The sequence below is a fragment of the Falco punctatus genome, assembly GCF_963210335.1.
Source record: "Falco punctatus genome assembly, chromosome: 2".
Taxonomy (NCBI): Eukaryota; Metazoa; Chordata; class Aves; order Falconiformes; family Falconidae; genus Falco; species Falco punctatus.
Window position 1 is genome coordinate 80,756,138 of NC_137581.1, and position 21,226 is coordinate 80,777,363.

Sequence of the window (21,226 nt, forward strand, 5' to 3'; positions counted from 1 at the left end):
GCCGCGGGGCCCGCCCTTCGGGCGGCACCTCCCCCCACCTCTGCCTCGCGGGGCGGGGCCGCTGCCGGGGACGCGGCCGCGCCCCGCCCCCGCCCGCCGCGCCCCGCCCCCGCCCGCCCCTGGCGGGAAGCTGCCGCTGCACCGGGCGCCTGCGCGGCATTGCCCCGTCCCCGCCTCTGCTCGGGCGCCGGCTGTTCCACGCGCTCCTCACGCGGGGTCGCCGCCATGAAGTTCGCGTATCGGGTGAGTGCCCGGCGGCGGCCGCCCGCCCGGGTGGGACGGGCTCCTCTGCCCCGCTCCTCTGACCGCCCCCTCTTCTTCCCTGCCTCCCCCGCAGTTCTCCGGCCTGCTGGGCACCGTGTACCGCCGCGGGAACCTCAGCTTCACCCGCGACGGCAGCGCCCTCGTCAGCCCCGTCGGGAACAGGATCTCCGTCTTCGACCTGAAGAAGTAAGCGGGACCCGGCGTCTGCTTCGCCCCTCGGCCCGCCTCAGGCCGCCGGCCTAGCGCTGCGCTGGCGCCTGCCCGGGCGGGGCAGGCCCGGTGCTGCCAGCACGGTGTTTTGAGGGGGTGGGCGTAGAGCTCGCGGGAGGCCGCGGGGCTCGGGCCGGGGGCGGCGGGGCGGCATGGCGGCAGCCGGGGCCGCGCGTCCGCCGTGCGTGGGGGCGGGGAACGGCTCCCGTGGCACGGGCGGGCCTTCAGCCGGCGGCGGCCGGGGCTCGCCAGAACGGTTGGTTTGCCTTTCGAAACGGCCTGGAAAGGTTCTGGCTCAGCGCTAGGAGCTGGGAGAAAAACTGTCGAGGTGGTGCGCGGCGCGGATTTTCTGTACGTAGGTCTGTGGGGAGAACACAGCGTAAGTATGTAAGGGCGTGTTTTGGAAACAAAGGGGGAATTTTTTTTATTTAGTCGTACGGTTTCCGTGTGTGTTTCTGCCTTGTACTCCCTCTTCTGTATGGCAAAGCCTAGAATGTCGTCTGCCTTTCCTGGTAGGCCAGAATCGTGATTGATGTTCGGGATGCCGGTATTCTGGTCAGGAGCCCATCTCTTACATAGTAGGTGTTTATGGGATTGTGACAGCTAAAGAAATTGTGGGATTTCTGCATCTAAGTTGATTCTGTGGCTCTGACATAGGTATCAAGCCATATCTCATTGATACCGAGGGTGATTGTTGTTTTTACATCCTTGTACCTAGTTTACTGTTTCATCTTTTTCTTGCAGTAATAAGTGTGAGACATTACCATTGGCAACACGGCTTAATATTGTCTGCGTGGGGCTCTCTCCAGATGGAAGACTGGCCATTCTAATAGATGAAGGTACTTTCAGAAAGGAGGCATTTTGTTTTATAAAAGAATGAAATAAAAAATACAACCTTAAGAGGGGAAAGTCTGTATTGCTACGTATTCAACCTTAATGCAAATTAGGATTGCTCTGCTTTAAAAATTATGTTAGAATTTCTGGGGAAGATACGTTTATCTACGGAACTGAAAAATAACTTACCTAGAGATTTTAGGTAGTGACTTGTAAGTTTGATTGTATTTTTATTCTTAATAAGCACGCTATCTTGAAAAAAAGTTTCTGAGGAAGTACTTCTGTGTGCCCCCCCCCTCTCATTTAAGGAAAGAAACTAAGCTTGCTAGGCTTATGGTTTCTTTGGGAACTCGGTTATTTCCATGATCCTTCTTTTTCTGCCCTTACAGAGGGAGCTGCCTTGCTTGTCAGTTTGATTGGGAAATGTGTGATACATCACTTTCATTTTCACAAGCCAGTTCACAGTGTCAGCTTTTCCCCTGATGGCAAGTAAGTAAAGTGTGTGTGCTTTAGAACAAAACAACAGAAACTACCCCATAAACTAGTTGTAGTTATGAAGCCATTCTGACCAATCTGGGGATGATACCTGTTGATGAAATAGGGGAGATTTTGAACTGATCAGGGTCACTTTATCTGTAAAGTTGAGAGGGCAAGAAAAAGCAAAGCCTTGGAAACAGATACCAGCAGGAAAATTGCCTGTCACAGATGCTGTCTGTGGTGGTACTGTTGGAAACAGATGTGCTGCGAGTCACCTGTTCTTAAGGGGGGAACAATTGGAACCACAGTATTGCGTGATGGCAGTTGTGGCAGTACAGAGTTTCACCGCTGACTTGGTTTAGTCTAAGACAACTGTACTACTGAAAGGCAATTCTTGAATCAAGTGCTGCTTTTCACGTCCCTTATATTTTAACTGCATGGTCACAGATACAAAGTGAGGTGGTGTTAATGTTAGAAGGGTTACAAAGATGAGAGGAAAAGTTCCCCTTTTAGCAGCATTCCTCAGTTGGATTGACTTAAAGTGATCTTGAATGAGCTTTTGCTTGAAAGTTGGAATCGCAGTTCTGGGTTAGGGAATTATAATGGCAACAGGACCAGATTGAAGAATATGTGTAACGGGTGCAGAATCTTTGTGTTTCTGAAAGTGGCCAATATATGGAGGTGAAGAGAGGTTGAAATAGAATATCTTGTTTTGATTGTTTGAACTTTTCCTTCCTTCGTGGGAATTAGAAATAAATATTTCATTATTCAACATAAGTGATTTTTACTGAAGTTTTTCTGTCTTACAATGCGTTATGTTGGGGGATACTATCAATATGCAAATGATTTTTGGTTTTTCATTTGAAGGCAATCCATATTTGTTAATGTATATATGAGTAACATAGAAACCTGTTAACATTTTTTTGTTGTATTGCAGTCTTGTACTCAACAATTGTTTGCTTTAACAGCTTTATGTGCAGTTATGCTTTTTCCCCATATATGACAGGAAATTTGTGATTACAAAAGACAATGTTGCTCTTATGTACCATGCTCCTGGGAGGAAACGAGAATTTAATGCATTTGTCCTGGACAAAACTTACTACGGTCCCTATGATGAAACAACTTGTATTGACTGGACTGATGATTCCAAGTGAGTTGTTAAACTGAAGCACTATGTACCTGCTCATGTTGTTAATATTTGTGTGCATGTTACAGTCCATCTTTCCTCTAAAGTATTGTACTAGCTTTACAAGTTCTTTTTGGCTCTTTTGTTTCTCATTCTATCTTGAATTAAAAAGAAGCATTAGTCAGATGAAAAAGTATAAAATATGCATATACTGGGGATCAGCGATAGATTCTTGCTTGAAAATGCCTAATGATCCATAAAAGCAACATATCTTAGGTGTGTGAGCCTGCCTGGCCTTTTGTATGTATTTAATCCCATCTACCTTTGCTAGAGTTGCCAACCTCAGTTTACAACTCCTGTGTGTGTAAAATCACTTTTGAAGTAGTGACTGGTATCTTCCTGCTCAGAATGCTTTCCGCCCAGTGAAGAGTTTTGCAAAGTAGTTTTCTAATTGAAATTGCATTTTCTTTTGTAGATGTTTTGCAGTAGGGAGCAAGGACATGTCTACATGGGTGTTTGGAGCAGAACGATGGGCAAACTTGATCTACTACTCACTTGGAGGGCATAAGGATGTAATAGTAGCCTGCTTTTTTGAAGAGGACAGTCTAGATGTATGTATAATCATACAACATTTTTGAATTTTAATATTAAAATAGTTGAAGCAGAATGTTATCTACAGATAAGGATGCTGACTGTTCTGAGTATATCTCAGAATTTAAAAAATACCTGAGTAACATGTCTCTCAACTTCTCTGCTGTAAACTCTGTGGAGTTTACAATTCCATGAAGAAGTAAGCTTTAGAAGGAGAGTAAGTTACTTAAAATTGCTTTCCAATAAAGTTACAGTTTAAAATATAAAAAAATTAATTAGGTATAATACTAACTGGTAATCAAATTGCTTTTGGTCTTTTAAAAAACTATTTGAGAGCAAGTGAAGTAAATCACCAGTTCTCAAGTGAAAATTTGCAAGTGAATTTTCCAGATCAAAGCACCTCGAATTCTGGAGGACTAAGTAATGCATTATCCTAATATTTGACTTGATAATCCTTCTGTAATTCTATTCATAACAAGACAGCAGAGTATGAAACACAGGTGTTACCTAATGTTTGTGTGTTTGTATTCTAGCTGTACACAATTAGCCAGGATGCAGCTCTCTGTGTGTGGCAGTGTGATACAGAGCTTGATGGTTTGAAGCCCATACCTCCTAAAGATGCAGGTAGGGAAAAAAATGCAGCAAAAGATGATGAAGAGTTTCTCGAAGAGCCGAAGGGTGAAGAAATTCATGGAAAGGCCAATCCAAATGAACAAGAGACTAGAGAGAAGGTTAAATATTCACGCGTTGCCAAGTAAGTGATTTTTTAAGTTTTCCAAGGACAGAGTTGTTACGGGGATTTACTATATTGGGCTTTTTTCACCCTTTGTCACTCATTCAAAGCAGTATAAAACTTTGCCCAGGATGTAATAATTTACTATAGATCCCATTTTAAATAGTTTCAGTAGAACACATTTGTTTTACCTTGACAGGTGGTCAATACCCTTCACCTTCAGCGTAACAACTCAGTGTAATTTTAATGTATAAGAAATACCAGCTTAGGATGTACATATTGTTGTTTGAAACTCAGAAAGTGTAATGAGATTTTTGTACAGTGTCATTTTAAGTCTAGAGGCTTTGAGTTCTTGCAGGAAGAGATTGATTGACTTCAAGAGGTGACAGCAACATTTGGTAAAGGTAGCTCATCAGCTTCTTTGGTGAACTACTTGAAGATGCCTTCCTGAAGGATCTCCCTATTTCTCCACATCAAAGGAGATCATAGATTCATAGAATCTTTTTGGTTGGAAAACACCTTTGAAATCATCTAACTATTAACCCAGGACTGCCAAGTCCACCACTAAACCATGTCCCTAAACACTGCATCTATGCGTTTTTTAAACACCCCCAGGAATGCTGATTCCACTGCCTCCCTGGGCAACCTGTTCCAGTGCTTGACCAGCCTTTCAGTGAAGAAATTTTTCCTAATATCCAATCTAAACCTCTCCTGGCATAACTTGAGGACATTTCCTCTTGTCCTGTAGCTAGTTACCTGGGAGAAGAGACCTACCCCCACCTGCCTACAGCCTTCCTTTCAGTTAGTTGTAGAGAGCAGTAGGAAGCCCCCTGCATTTCCTCCAGACTAAACAATCCCAGTTCCCTCAGCTGCTCCTCATGAGACTAGGATGTGACTTATAAAGTATAATCCAGCTTCAGGATGGTCACAGCATTTAGCTTTGGGTGAAGAAGGATAACGTTTTTAGGCAATCTCTTGTCAGTGGAGGGAGGGAGAGATGGGATGCATGTAGGGGCCGACTGGGACACCGAGCATCAGGTTTCTGTGCTCAGTCTCTGACTGTGAAGGAGACATAAAGCACCCTACCCCAGCCTAGGTTGGAATTAGCCTTAGTGAACATCACTTCCATACTGGAGGTATTTGGAGTGTACAACTGTTGGATAATGTTAGATGCTCTTTTATTTGTCATGTGGTGCTTACCTGTTTAATTCCTGTGAGAGCTAGAGCTACAGAGAAACCGAGAAGACCTTCTTCACTAGACATACAGTATTTACAACTATTGCTTCAATTCCTTATTTTGTAAAAGGACCACAGAGGGATAGCCAGTGAATTCATGAGAGCCATCCATACTGGTATTAGATGATGGAAAGGAAATGCACAGTGCTGTTCCTCTGAGGTTAACTTTTGGTCCTTTTATTGCATGTGATCAGATGTCACTTCTGATAATGAGATTACTGTAGAAGCTGTACACATTGAACAGAAGAGAGTTAGCTTTCATTGGCTATGTCAAGTATATGTATCTTTAGGAGTTCCTGGAACTACTGCTTTTTAGTTTTATTGTAGGATACCTTGATCAAAATACTTGACCTATATTGAAATGCAGCTCTAACAACATACTTCTCTGTCACATTTGCTTTCCTTTCTTATTTCTTTGATACCAGGTATTTTTTCAATAAAGAGGGAGATTTTAATAACCTGACATGTGCAGCCTATCACAAGAAGACACACCTTTTAGTCACTGGTTTTGCCTCTGGAATCTTTCACCTCCATGAGCTTCCGGATTTCAATCTGATCCACTCCTTGAGGTGAGGTATGGGGTTGTCATTGTTACTTGGTTTGATTTGGGGTGTGTGTGGGGCGTGTGTACATTTTTGGGGGGAGGTTTCTTGTTTGTTTGACTAAGAACATACCATGTTTAGTAGTGAAGGATGAAGAATTGTAGAATTACTTAGGTTGGAAAAGACCTTTGCGATCATCAAGTCCAACTGTTACAATCAAAGCATGAAAATCTTAAAACATGAGTATCTATTTAGTATCTGTAAAGGCAGAATCATAGTTAGACTTTTGTAATAAATACCATACAACTCCATTCCACAGCTTATTATGGAAAAGTGAGATCTGAATGAAGAACTTCTGAGCAGTTAGTTGTGGGCTATAGATTTCTTCAACACTGTGCAGTGGACTTCGTTTTCAGTTACTTTATAGAAAATTGAGAAAATACCTGGAAAAAAATTGTGCAAAATTATCTGTAAATTGTCTCTAAGTTAAAAAATAAAACCATAGTTCTTTTCCATCCCTGTATGATGCTAGTGAAGGAATGCATCATTTCCCTGTACAGAAGAAACATTTTTTTTTCTTGAATGTAGGGAGTTTTACTCTGTGCTAGCAAGTATATCTTTGAGATATAGATATGTTGTCTTCATTCTGAATAAGGCTGCATTGTCTGTTTCATGATTCTAAGTATAATAAAGGAAAGAATTTGTCTGCAACTTGTGATGTTACAGTGATACAGAAGTTCAGTAATCAAAGAACTTGCTTGAACAGAGGTAATAAACCCTAGATTTGAAGTTTTATCACACAATGCGTGAAAAAGCGAGTTTGTTTATTGGGTAATTCTCTTCAGTATTTCAGACCAAAGGATAGCTTCTGTTTCTATCAACTGTACGGGGGACTGGATTGCCTTTGGATGTTCAGGTTTGTAATTTTTTTTTGTCTGTTTCATGGAAAAATTAGGAATGTTGTGGGCATGCAAGCCCCAAATCCTCTTACTAGTCTTGACCCCAAATGTTAAAGTTTTGTTAATAATTTATAGTCTCATCTCTCTAGTGTCTAAATATAGTAATGCAAGTATCCTTTATTAATTTATCCTCACAAAATTCTTGTGATTTAGGAAAATATTTTGTTGACAAAGGAAAAAGTATGTTTCATATATGAAAACTTAGCAGAATTAGGATAAAGCCCATATCCTTTGCACTTTATAATATACTTTCATTCTGGGTCCAGTCTCTTTTCCTTTGCCACTTGTTGCATGTGCCATTTTACAAAGCTGCCTGGATGTTCCAGCATTCCCACTCGATCCAATAATGATTTGCATGGTAACCAAGATTCAACTTCTATATGCAGCCCTGCTTTTCTTTCCAGCTCATTTATCAGCTGGTCAATAACATTGCTATTGTAATACTGAGAATGTTAATCCAAGTAACAGCACCTGGTTGTTGAGGAAAGTTGCCTTGAACTTAAAAAAGGGAAAGGGCTTTTATTAAGATTGATAGATGCGTAGTGCAACCTGTCTGCATCAACATTTTTGGATTTTTTTATGTTGCTTGCAGTTAGGTCTTTTCTGGCTTGCATTTGCAGGATTATTGTATTCAAAATACTGATTAATACTTCTCCTGCATTTACAGGTTTGGGTCAGCTCCTGGTGTGGGAGTGGCAGAGTGAGTCCTACGTGCTGAAGCAGCAGGGACATTTCAACAGCATGGTTTCATTAGCGTATTCTCCAGATGGACAGTACATAGTAACTGGAGGGGAGGATGGGAAAGTGAGTAAGGCAGTATTACTGAAATGTGAACTTAAGTCTTAATGGCATAGTAAGCAGCTTGGATTTTCATTTTATGTACAAAACCATTACTGTACCTGATACATATTTTTTCTTAATATAGACTAATAGTTTTTTGTCTTCACTTTTCCTAAATGTTTTGAATTTTCTCTTTAGAGCGTATATATTTTGATTTATTATTACTGGTATCCTTTGCAAATTGCATCACTTAGGCTTTTTAGCAGATGATTTTTTAATTATTATCGATGCAGTCACCATAAACACAAAAAGGTCTAATTCATCAAATGTTAATTTATGTGTGCTTGTGGTGGTTCCATGACCTTTCAGGTTGAGAGAACTTCAGTCACCCATATTCATACCCCTTTAGTAATTGGTTTTTATGTGAAATTAATTTCACATTATTTATAAAAGTACAACTCCTAAACAGATTTTTCTGAAATGTACCATTGCAGAAGCTTGTTATTTAAAAGAAAAATTAGCTTCTCATGGATGACTTGTATTGAAATGATGAACCACATGTACAGGTACCCTTTTTGTAAAGATGTTTTGTAGAGTAATCCCACAATCTCTTGGCACGTAAATGGGACAAAGATAGTATTGTATTTCCTACCAGAACTGAATGTCAGGAAAAGACTTGCCACTTCATGGTTTCTGCCAAAACTGACCAAATCCCAGAAGTCTTAAACTTCTGATAGCTAAATGCGTAACATTTTTCGTTGGCAGGGAGGCGGGGGGAATATTGATATATCATCTCAATTGTAACTTCTGGAATGGCTTCACAGTTGGTTTTGAATTTGATACTTGTCCTATCCATAGACAGCACAAATCTTTGTAGCCCAAAATGCTCACCAAGTGCTATAGCTTTCCTTGAAAATCAACTTCAAGATCTTTTTGTCAATCTCCAGTCAGATTTTCGTGTTGTATATGTATCTTTAGGGGTTTAATCATAAGCTGTGGCCTGTTTGCCTCACTTTCACAGAATTCCTTACTAAACTCCTTTATACTGTTGCAGAGTTCTAGGTCAACTTTTCTTTGCTATTTTGCTGCCATACCCTTTCTGTCTGAATTGATGATGGAGATTCTAAGAAGTCTTTTCTTGTCTTTGCAGGTGAAAGTGTGGAACACTTCAAGCAGCTTTTGTTTTGTCACTTTCACAGAACATACCAGTGGTGTAACTGCTGTAACTTTTACTTCCAATGGTTATGTCATTCTGAGTGCTTCCCTAGATGGAACAGTGCGTGCCTTCGATTTACACAGGTGACTCTTCATAAAAGCTTTTGTGTCTCATTTAGTCTTCAGCTTTCACACCCCAACTGTGTGAAAATCACAGCAGACTGCTGATTGCTTGTTTCCATTTGCACAAATGTGAGTGCTGCTTTATTCATTTTTTGATTCAGCCTTTCATTCAAATTGAGATAAGTCATAAGGAATCCTGTCACTCCATCCAGTTCCTGTGAAGAAAATTCTGTAAGAATTTTTCCCAGAGAGGCTGGAAATCCAGTAAGGTTATTGTTTGGCTCTACTCAAATGGGGAGAAGGTAGCTAACAAAGTTTGCCATGGTTTTATTGATTGAGCCATTGTAATACAACTGCATACAGAACAGGATACGTAAACAAGCCCATGTTTCCTAAAGAACGCACATATGCTATGTGATAGAAGAAAGCTCTTCTGTTTGAGTGGTTTTGGCTGTTACTTCTGCAGAGTTGTTGATACCTTTTTTGATTCTTGGAATCTTGCTGAGGCATTGCATCTAATTTTATACAAAGAATATTTTTTCTATAGGTAGCTTAAAAGACTTTACAAGTATAATGAAATCCTTTTTAAAATATATTTGTAAAACAAGTTTAAATTTACCTAAGATGTCTTCATAATTTATTTTTGTATTTACAACAGATACCGCAATTTCCGTACCTTTACATCCCCACGACCAAGTCAGTTCTCTTGTTTAGCTGTGGATTCCAGTGGAGAGATTGTGTCAGCTGGTTCCCAGGATTCCTTCGAAATATTCATCTGGTCAATGCAGAGTGGGAGGCTGCTAGATGTAAGGACTTACAATATCAGAGGACTTGAATTTAATGTAGATCATGACGTTACTAAGTAACTTTGGGATTAGTTGGAGGGTTTTAACAGAACGTGGGGTTTTATTTTTAGGGGTTTTGTTTGGTTTTATGTTTATATTTTTTTTTTATATTCAGGAACCGGAGCGACACTATGTAACTCTCAGCAATTTTTTATTTATTTTATGGAGGCTATCCTGGATTTGTGTGGGAAATAGTTTATAGAATTTTTGAGTGATGAGCTCTTTCTGGCTGGTGAAGTTATACCAACAGTGCTGAGCTGTCATATGAGCATATGAGAGTCTTTCATGCTATAGTTGTTCAGAGATGTTCTTTTCTACATGTTTTCTGCAGGCAATGAAGAAATTGTACATGCTTTAAGATTGATAGAGATTTTGTGGACAGTTTTGCTGGAGCAAAGCAGGGGCATGATTGTGTAGAAGGTTTTTATTGTGTAAAGTTAGAATATTAAGTTAAATCGCCACCATCTTGCTGCTATTTTGAAATGATTTACTTTCAGCATAGACGTAATAAAAGAGGGACCCAGTACTTCTGAGCAAATCAAAGTCATTTGCTGTTTAATTTTTAAGCATTATTGTGCATCTTGTACAAGTAGATGAACTCAGCAATTCATGTATATAATTTGGCGTAGCTATTGAATATACATCACTATAGTAACTCAAGAGTATACTTGAGTGCAGTTACTTTCCTTGATTTATTTTGAGAGGAGAAGGAGCTCCATGCCGTAAGAATCTGTATTACTCTTATTCACCGTTTTTATAAGCATTTTTCCTTAAATATTTTCAGCTGCAGGACATGTTGAATTCTGAGTGCTTTTTCACAGTTGGTCTGATTGTTCTGATAAGCTGGGGTGGGGGAGAATGCAGTTTTCCTAAGTCATGGTCTCTAAAGAGGCTCTGTATGCGTAGGAGTGGTTGCAGATGCCTATGCAGCCATAGTACTTCTGTGAAATGCTTTAAAACTTCTGAAAATTAAAAGTTGACATCGCTGGTATGTATCATGCCAAATGTCCATAAGTCACCTCAGGCATGTGTGGACAAGTTAGGCATGGTTTCATTGCTGTATGTAGAGTTTACTGAATGCAGACTACATGAATTTCAGTTTTTTTCACCTAATTCCATGTTATCTTTTCTTCTTTTATTAGGTCTTATCAGGTCATGAGGGCCCCATCAGCAGTTTGTCCTTTAACCCCATGAAGTGTGTTCTAGCTAGTGCCTCTTGGGATAAAACTGTCAAGTTATGGGACATGTTAGACAGCTGGAGAACTAAGGAGACGCTAATACTGAACTCAGATGGTAACTTAATTTCATCTTACATCAAATATAAAAATATTATCAATTCTATTTCGAGAATGAACAACAGAACATGTCAAATACAGACTCACTCATTCTTGGTAATGAAAACCGAAAGCTGAGGTAGTCCTGTAGTACTTGATTAACAGTGTAAGAAATCTTTTTTTTTTATTTAATACTAGCTCTAGCTTTATAATTAGCTAAAAATTTGTATGCTGTCCAGAGAAAAAGCAGGTACTTGTTACTCTTTGAGCTTCTTTTGGTAGTTGAGATGAGATACTAGAAAAGTAGAGGGTATTTTCTTTGAAACCATATCTGACTGCATATTTAACTGTTAATTAAATTCTTTTCAGTTCTTGTTGTTGCTTTCCGTCCTGATGGCAAGGAGCTTGCAGTTGCTGCTTTGAATGGACAGATAACGTTTTGGGATCATGAAAATGCAGTACAAACCGGCTCAATTGAGGGAAGGCATGATCTTCAGATGGGGAGGAAGGAGCTTGATAAAATAACCGCCAAACAAGCAGCCAAGGGAAAGTAAGTGAATGAGATTGCAGTGAAAATAGGGTGCCACACTGGCTTGCTTTGGAATTGTTTCTTTATATTTTGTTTTTTACATGAAGGTTTCAGAGTGTGTCTGCTGTTCAAGTGCTGTGATCTTGATGCTGGAATTTAAAAGACTGCCTGACTTGATATCTGGAAGGGTTCTTTTTGTCTCTTGCTGTGTTAACCCACTGATCAGCATCATTCTGAGCTTGTATTCTTGTTGCCAGTTATAGGTTTGGGTTGCCAGCATAATAGCAAGCTTCTCATGACAAGTTGTTCATTTGCTGAATGTGACAGGTTTTTAGGTGGTTATCTTGTTGTGTAGGTACTAGTATGTAACTATTAGTGTGTAGAAACTGTGACATTTTTTAAAAAAAATCTAAATATGCTGTGGGTTTTATTACATGTTACTATGCATGTGAAGTAATGTTTAAAGGCAAGTTGAATTTGTGTCCTGTCAAAAAGTGTAATGTCAAGTGTAAAGTCATGTGTTTCATTCTTCTTTTTTTTTTTTTTTTCATATTGCTACCTCTCCGAACAAAATGAAAAAAGGAAACAATGACTTTTTGGAAAAAAAGTGGGTTTTTGGTGATGAGCTGTCAACCAGCTCTTTGAAACATGCTATGACTTTGTTTTTTCTCTAGCTCTTCTGACCATCCTTAGCGTTTTGTAGGGTGTAGTCGAGAGCTCATTCCTGGGACTGCAACTCAGAATCAGAAGTATGGAAGTACTTCAAAAAGCTGTTGAAGTTCTAAACTGTTTGTGATTGATAGTAAAGCACCAAGTATTTGTGGTAAATGGTTTTGTGTGTTAAATACATGTTGTGTGAATGAAGTTCTCCTCTTTCTCCATGGAATGGTTTTTCTTCTGTGTCTTTATGCTGTAGTCATGTCTTTTAGCTTGGATGTGGCGGTGAAATTAACTGCTTTCTCTTTTTTTATTACTAGATCTTTTACTACTCTGTGTTACTCGGCAGATGGTCAGTCTATTCTTGCAGGTGGATTGTCAAAATTTGTCTGTATATATAATGTCAAGGAACAGATTCTTATGAAAAAATTTGAAATCTCATGCAACTTTTCTTTAGATGCAATGGAGGTATGTGACCACAGGAGTCAGGTTTTTTTCATTCCCCCACCCCTGTAAGACTTTGGTTTTGGTATAACATATCGTTAAGCAGGATTCATGAATGTTTCGTTAAGCAGTTTCATTTTCTTGGTTTTGTGCAGGAAAGGGGTAAGGAAATACTTCTCAGAAAACAAAATTAATTCCTGATTCTCAGCTAACTAAAGTCTTGCCAGGGTGTGGTGTGTTTGTATTGAATGAGCAGAAGAACTCCTATACATGGTTAAGTCAGTTGGCACTTAACTTAAAATTGAAAATTTAAATTACCAATATTGTGTACTGAGCTAACTTTCCCTGGGTGTCAGTTGCTTGTGTTAGCAAAGAAGTGAAGGATTTTATTGCAGACACAGAACATCACTGACCTTTAGAATCACGGGTTTCTGAATATTGCCAAATGCAAAATTAAATTCCTTTTAAAGTAAACAGTGAAAAGCATCAGAAGGAAAAAATTCCAGTAACCCCTTTTTAACATCCCCTCACCTGAAAGGATGATTGTTCCAGCGTTCATGTCAGGCTGTATTTGACTGGTTCCAAGTATATTTCTTTTGACAACAGTGGTTTGGGAAGCAGCCTTCATTTCTCTGCTGCCCTCTGTTGTGCTAGTGTAGCTCAACATGTGGCTTAAAAGAGGATAGCAGAAGTGAGCCAGATGGAAGAATCCTGGAGGGGATGGGTGTGTAGAAATGGGGGGCAGGGAGGTCTGTAAAACGTGGTTTGTGTAGCTGTCTGGCTGCACAGCCCTTATATTAGCACAGTGCAGCTATGGAACCTGAAGGGAAGGAGGAGTGGGCATCTGAGGAAACAGTGCATCTGTCAAGTAGAGCAACATCATGATAATGTGAAACCACAGTCTAAACTGAGCTGTGCTGTTCTGAGGCAGCCTGATTCTCGTCTGTGGTTGGACACTGTTGCCTGCTGTTGTGAAATAGTCAATTTTCTCCATGATTTTGGAGAAGCTTTTGGAAGAAAGTGCAAGGAACTAATCACTAGATAACTCTGGAATGTTATGGAGAATTTTCAGAGGTTTGAGAGAAGATTCAGTGCAGTGAATGGAACTTACATGTTTTTCTAGGAGTACTTGGATCGGAGAAAAATGACTGAATTTGGCAGCATGGCTCTGATTGATGAAGGGGCTGGAGGTGAAGATGATGTTGCCATTCCTCTTCCCGGAGTAAAAAGAGGTACAGCTTTTGGCTTTGCTGTCTTGTTACCAGTTGTGTGGACCAAAACCTTTGACTTCGAGTCAATTCCAGATAAGAAGGGTTTGAATTGTTCAGCTCAGTTTTAAAGTTAGCATTACCTGAATGTTCTGTAGCTACAGGGTTCTGTTACACAAGTGTTCAGCTGATGTATGGGTGGATCCTTTTGCATGGTAGAAGCAACAGGAAACAGGGAGGTACTGTGGTCTCCTGGCTGTGGAACCCAGCAGTCCTGATTGAATTTTCAAAGAGCAAAATTCAGTCCCACCACTTTAACTATAGGATCTCTTGGACATGGGCTGTCCCTTACTTAACCCTGCCTTTAACTCTGCCAGGTTTTGGCATGGTCAGCATTATTTTTCAGTATAATAATAACAGCATAGTTAGAGTTGATAACTAGACCGTGAACTTTTGGTGAATATATGAAATTACCACTGAACTTCTCTTTTAGGTGACATGAGTTATCGACACTTTAAACCAGAAATAAGAGTGACTTGCCTGCGATTCTCTCCTACAGGTGAGTATTGACAATTAATGTAGGATTTTTTTTATTCCATATAAAACAAGCAAAAGAGTAGAGCATTGGAGGTGTAATAATGAAGTACAGATGCCTTGGAGATGGTCTCTCCAGATGTTACACGGTGCTACTAGGTTTGTAATCTAGTTTCCTTTATAGTGGGTAACTAGGAAACCTCAAGTGTGCATCACTTTCAGCTAGTATTTTTTACAAGCATTGTTACTGCTGACAGGTTGATAAATGATGCATGGCTTTTGGTCTTAACCACTTCTTGTAAACAATGAGGAGTCATCTGTATAACATTACTTTTCTATTTCCATCCTAGAAAACTCAGCTTTGCTCTTAAATACTGTTATTCTCTTCTAGGACGAAGCTGGGCAGCCACCACCACAGAGGGTCTTCTTATTTATTCACTGGACTCTGGGCTAATTTTTGATCCTTTTGAGCTGGATATTGATATTACACCCAGCAATATACACAAAACACTGCATCAGAAGGAATACACTATGGCTATCATCATGGCCTTCAAGCTGAACGAAAAGAAATTAATTCAGGAGGTCATGGAGGCTGTACCTAGCAACGAAGGTGAGTGGATCTTCCATGAAATTTGGCTGAGCTAGCTATAAGCAGAGGTGTGTATGCCAAGTAAGTTGAGGTGTAAAGGGTGGAGTTTAGCTCTTGGAGGCGTGGGTTGAGGAGTATAATGTTGACATTTAAGGACTTTCTACTGTAGGTGAAGAGACTAAAGAGGAGGGGATGGTTTTTTTGTAAAAAAACCTAGACTTCTTAGTGTTAGCTTATATTTTAATTTTACCAGTCTACTGCATGCTCATCTAGTGACTTCTGAAGGTGGAATTTAATTAGGTCTGGATATACAGGTAAAGTTTTTGGATGCCAGTTCTCAGAAGCAGCTGATGTTCTAGAGGTGCACAGCAAGTTTAACATGAGTTAGCAGTGTGCCTTGTGATGAAGGCAGTTAACTGATGCTGGGCTGTACTATCAAGTATGTAGTCAGCAATTTGAGGAAAGTGGTTAGTCTTCTTTATTGAGCATCTGTGAGACCGTGTCAGGAGTACTGTGACTAGTTTTGGGCTCAACAGAAAAGACAGGCATTGATACTCTGAAGCATCTGGTGGAGGGCTTGGAGAATGATTGGAGGGCCAAAGTGCATGACAGCTGAGGAGCAGCTTAAGAGAGCTGGGTTTGTTCAGTCTTTAAAAGAGATGGGGAATATTTTTACTGTCTTCAAGTGCCTAAGTGAATGTTAGAAAGAATGCAGAACCAGACTTGGAGTTGCACAAGGATACAACGAGAGGCAACACGGGAAATTCTAACTAGATATTAAAACCAATAGTATTATGTTGGGGGTAGTCAAATACTGCAGCGGGTTGACAAGGGACTCAGTGGAGTCTCCATCCTTGGAAATGGTCTGTACTCAACTGGGTAGAGCTGTGTGCCAGCTTCTCTAAATTAGTCTTGCTTTGGACTGCAAAAATTTGAAGCCACTTTGTAACTGTCAGCTCTTAGAAGTTTTGTTCCTTTAGTTTATAGTGTTAAATTCACCCCTGTAAATGAACGTGAATGTGGTCCTTATAGAGGACTGTGTTCACACAAACCAATCATTATTAGTTAGTCCAAGCTCTTTCTGACAAGAGAGAACTGCTTTCATAATTGTGACGACCGAAACAAAAGGAACAGTTAAGATGTCACTTAGCTTTGGAGAACATTTACTGAAGTCATTCTTTAGCACCCTTTTCATCATTTTGATAAGCAGTGTTCACATTCATTAGCTATATATGGTAGACACGACCTTAAAAATAATCTTCCAGTAGTGTATTCTACTTAACTTCGTAACTCCATTAACAGTTCTGTCATAGTAACTTTAAAGTGTATTTTCTTAGCTTTACCTCACTGTTACCGCAGTGAAAGGACATAATTTCCTTCCAGTGTTTCATTTGTAAAACATAAAAGGTCCTTTGGAGGATTTTCTTTCTTAATTATCAGGCTTGCTGCCTAAAGAATAATGCATGTCAGAGTGAGTCATCTTTTGCATACCTAGGTTGCATAATGGTGTTTGCCTCTGTCTGGCAACACTTAGTTTTCTTTTACTGACGTTAACCAAAACTCCGTGTACAGGCAGGACTGGGTAAGTAGGCAGGCACCAAAACCTCAGAAGCAGAGGGTGAGGCATGGAAATGTCAGGCGTTGTAACCTGCTGCTAACAGAATGAATGTGTGCCTGTTTCTTTAAAAGTGAAAATCTTTTTTTTCACAGTTGAATGTTACATAGGCCAGTTGGGGTGACTGCAGAGAATAGGAGTTGGTTATTTTTGAGAGAGGATTATATATAATGAGGTCATCATAGTTACATGTGAGATTATTTTGAATGCTTATAAATTACGCTTCTTTGTGCTGTGCGATTGTTAACAGCATTTAGACACTTCCTCTGTGAGCAGGTGACTTGGCTATCTTTTCTTAGATAAATTAATGTAAAGTCAGAAGCAACAAGATTTCAGTGAAGTCTAGTCACACAAAAAGAGGAGTAAAGGGTGAAAGTAAAAGTTCAGAAGAAGAGCTGGTAGGGAGAGTATTCTGTTAGGAAGGGAGAACTTGAGGTGGGGATGTGCAGTTAGGTTCTTGCTTTTTAAATACAGTAGTGATTGGAAGGCTCAAAGAGGAAAGACTTGTCCCCTGAGAGACTAGGGTAGTGTACCCCAAAATACAGTATTAAATACCAAATAGTTGCCAAGATAGTGCTTTCTTCTTCCCCTTATGCTTTCCTGTGGTCTCTTTTATGTTATTCCACATAATAATTCAGCTCTTGTGTCTATGGGCTTTTTTTCCTTTTTGCACAGTTGATGTTGTTTGCACATCGCTCCCAGACCTGTACGTGGAGAAAGTATTGGAGTTCCTGGCCTCTGCTTTTGAGATATCTTGTCATTTAGAATTCTATCTTACTTGGGCTCATAAGTTGCTCATGCTGCATGGACAGAAACTGAAAACAAGGTGAGACCCTGTGAAAGTCAGCATTTTAAAATTTATTTACCTGTCAGTTTAAAGTTTTTACTTAACATTTACTGACATTCTAGATAATGTGTATACAACAACTAAAACTACTTAATTTTTACAACTACTTTACTAACAGTAAAAGTTACAGTTTGGACTCGATGGTCTTACAGGTCTTTTGCAACCTAAGTGATTCTGTGGTTCTGACAGGTGCCTATGATAGACTTGGAATGCATAGTAGGATTGGTGAGGATAAAGTGCAAAAGCATTTTTCAAATGTTACAGGTAAAACTTTGCATAGCATGCTTAGCCTATAAATGCATAAAGATTTCAAGAGTGATGGTAGGATTTTGGCAATTGTCTTTTTAAACAATTGTGCGTATTAAAATACAACTGAAAAAGAATGTGCAGGTACTGACTGCATTTTTATAGACTTGTGATTATAGTATGCGTTCTTACCTTGTTAGTACTCTGTTTTCCTACATAGTTCTTTTCAACTACCTGGGCCTGGTCTGTGAATTACATTCAGCTCACCCGTAGTACAGAGTTTATAGACTATGGGAAACACAAACAGGCAAATTTAGAAATTTAAAATGGGCAAAATGCAAGTAATCCAAAAAGGAGTCCTGCAGGTTAAAAAGTGTATCATGTAACTCTTGCTTCAGCATGGGTATTGATGTTTCAGTTACTGATACGACTAGAACAAATTCTCTCCTTTTGTTGGCTGTTGAAGTAGAAGAGAGTGATTTAAGACAAAGTCTTCCTTGTTCAGAAAGTTTTGTAGTTCCTGGAAGGAACTGTCATCACAGCAGCAAGCAGAATTAGTATTTTGAGTTCCAGTGTGAACATTAGAAAAAATTTATTTCTGGTGAGATATTACTTGTATTGGGTATAATCGTTGAGGGCAAAGTCAAAAGCAAAGAGCTTTTGTTTATTTAGTATTATCTTGAAACGTTTGTGTTGAAATGGTAACATAAAAATGTTGAAAGCATAGAAAAGTTTTAGATTTCCACATGAAAATACAAATGGCACTGCAAACTGCCTGTTTTCTCCATTCAAGGTCAGTGAAGCTGCTCCCTGTGATTCAGTTCCTTCAGAAAAGCATCCAACGTCATTTTGAAGATGTTTCAAAACTGTATGTATCGCTATATTTAAAAGTTGAAATCAAAACCCTGTACAAAAGTGTAATGTGGGGGATGATAGTGTGGTATTAGAACTTCTGAAGTGGTGTTCTTTTAGAGGTGTTTTTATTTTAGGAGGAAAATGGAATCTTGTTTCTGACATGTTCTTGTCTATTTTTACAGCTGTGAATGGAATATCTACAATATTAAATATGCATTGGCCATTTCGCAACAGCGGGGCATGAAACGTCTGGCGGAAGAAACATCAGCAGATGAAGAAGACTTGGATTCTGACAGTGATTTTCTTATGCAAGAAGTTCGTAAAGACAATTTTAGTTCTTAGTTACTCTTTGTGAGAGGGAGAGAACCCAAGACAGTAATTTTAAGCAGTGGTATTCACTGAGAATGAGTGGCCCTCATAGTGGCGTAATTTAGCTCTTCTTAACAGTGTGGATGGGGTTACATGTGAGTTAGTGAGGGAAATGTAGGGTAGACAAAGTGCCATCCATGGCGTGTTTGGTGTACCCTTTGGCCACAACTTGACAGCATTGGTTTTTTGATTAATTGATTTCTTTTTTTTATTATTCCTGATTTCAAGTAAGAAAAAAAAATGTTTTCTTGTATCAGTGAAGTTAGGAGTATGGATTGAAGAAGTGCATTCTGTATTAAAAATGCATTGTACATAGATTAACTACTATGAGTTTTGTAATGCAGTCTTGTCATACTTAAGACTTCCCCCCTCACCCCCACCCCTTTTTTTTTAAATAATTCTAAATTGGAGTCTACATACTGCTTTCAACTGACTTTCAATGTTGTTTTACTTGGTTTTAATACATGCATGTTACTGGAACACTGTTTTCTTCATTCTGTAACTTCCAAACCTGATGAAGTTTATGAGGATGGTACACCCATAGCAACAAATACTGGGCTGTACAACTTTTGCAGAGGTTAGTTAATGATCTGGAGATACTGTAGTAAAAATTTGTTTGGAAATTACTAACTCAATAATGTAACTTAAACTGTAAGAGGATATGTTACAGATGTTTCTTTTTCTGACAAAAGCCCTTTCTTGTCTTGTTTTTTTAAAAATGTTGTTTATTAACATATTAAAATCTGAAACTTGATTTCGTTGTTTCTTGTGAATTGGTGTGAGAATTGGCTGATAATGACAGTGAGGTCCTGAATACAAAGAACTGTATCTGTGCTTGTAATACTTCCAAGCCACATGTTGTGTAAGGGCTTTGTTAGTGAAGATATTGCAATGTGTATAATATAATAACAATGAGCTACAATTTTTTTCCTCAGCATGTTCTGTTTTTCTGGATTTGTTTTCTGTTTACTTTCCACTTTTGGAATAGAGGAGAGGTATGAATATGAAAAACTAAAAACTGCTGAAGAAAAAAATAAGTCCCAAATATATGACAAAGACATACAGTTAGTTTGTAGAGTTTCAGTATATAAAGATGCACTTGCTACTTAAGAAAAGCAAATCACTTTGCTATGTTCTATTTACAGTAAAATGTTTAAAAATATCTTCAGTTGCTGGTTCCCCCTTACCTCCTAACATTTTCATGGTCATGCCAATGTTTCAGTGTCTCAGAGGTGTGAAGGTACGGCTGAGTTGGAGTGATGCTTGTGGAAGATGGTCAGTGGTACTGTGATGGGATTTGGAATTGTTCGTCATTCTTCACCCCTCTGCTGCCTCCTCCTACCGTGGTCGAAAGCAGGCTTCCTTCCCCTGGGTGGAAGGAGGAGGCATAGCTGGGTAGGGAAGTAGTAGTGCAGGAAGAAGGTAAAAATCCATCTTGGGATACTTGTAAAACTGAAGTGCTGAAGCAAACATGAAAAACACAATCATGTTATCTAACCTATAATATAATTGTTACTTTAAAATCCATTTTTAATCCATTTTACTGTTTTTCATATATGTGTCATCTTTGCATGCCTTTTGAAAGACCATATTTTCCTGAACTATATGACCTACAGCAGACAGGCTGTAATCATTCTGGAATTGTCGCAGCAGTAGCCTTGTAGTCTAGAAAGTAGGGGTTGTGCTGTTTTATGAAGTTGGCTAACTTGATCTCTGAATTTGTATTTGTCTCTTGGGTTTACTGTATTCCAAAACACAATATAGAGAAACTGTGGCCTTTCAGAACAACAGCTTAGAAACATGTTATTTTTATTCTTTGTGTTCAAAATGTTTCTGAAGACAAAAACTTCACAGAAGTGTTTTAGAAAGTGCAGGAGCCTTGAGAGGAGACCAGACCGAGGGTAGTGGAGCACCAGTTCCTGTATATGAGATAAGGCTCTGTTCTACTTGCATTAGTCATTTTGCTTGAGCTGTAGTAAGCTTTTAGGTAATCAAGACAAATTTTATGAAAGCAAATACAATTTTCCAGTGTGCCCTTCCATACTTGTAGGGAGAGTAATGAAAATTAAGTATCGGGTTTTAAGTGTGATAGGTCCAAATTTTGGCTTGATCATGGTGCTTGTTGGCAGAATGTGACCCTGGCAATGGCCTGTGTGAGCCGAGAGGCAGCTCCGCCTCCCTGCC

At 39.4% G+C, this 21,226-nt stretch overlaps 1 protein-coding gene across 1 annotated transcript; it reads left to right on the top strand.

Annotated features, from left to right (window-relative positions):
• The first annotated feature begins 96 nt into the window (after positions 1–96).
• PWP2 (PWP2 small subunit processome component) lies at positions 97–19,796 on the top strand. The gene is made up of 21 exons (XM_080376943.1): positions 97–243; positions 338–450; positions 1,219–1,313; positions 1,698–1,797; positions 2,792–2,935; positions 3,387–3,522; positions 4,036–4,256; positions 5,897–6,040; positions 6,859–6,929; positions 7,640–7,776; positions 8,903–9,051; positions 9,689–9,836; positions 11,018–11,168; positions 11,519–11,699; positions 12,656–12,803; positions 13,903–14,011; positions 14,481–14,546; positions 14,913–15,131; positions 17,401–17,551; positions 18,612–18,686; positions 18,856–19,796. Exons 1-21 carry the CDS (start codon positions 226–228, stop codon positions 19,013–19,015), a joined length of 2,736 nt encoding a protein of 911 aa, XP_080233069.1. The 5' UTR covers positions 97–225; the 3' UTR covers positions 19,016–19,796.
• The last annotated feature ends 1,430 nt before the right edge of the window (positions 19,797–21,226 follow it).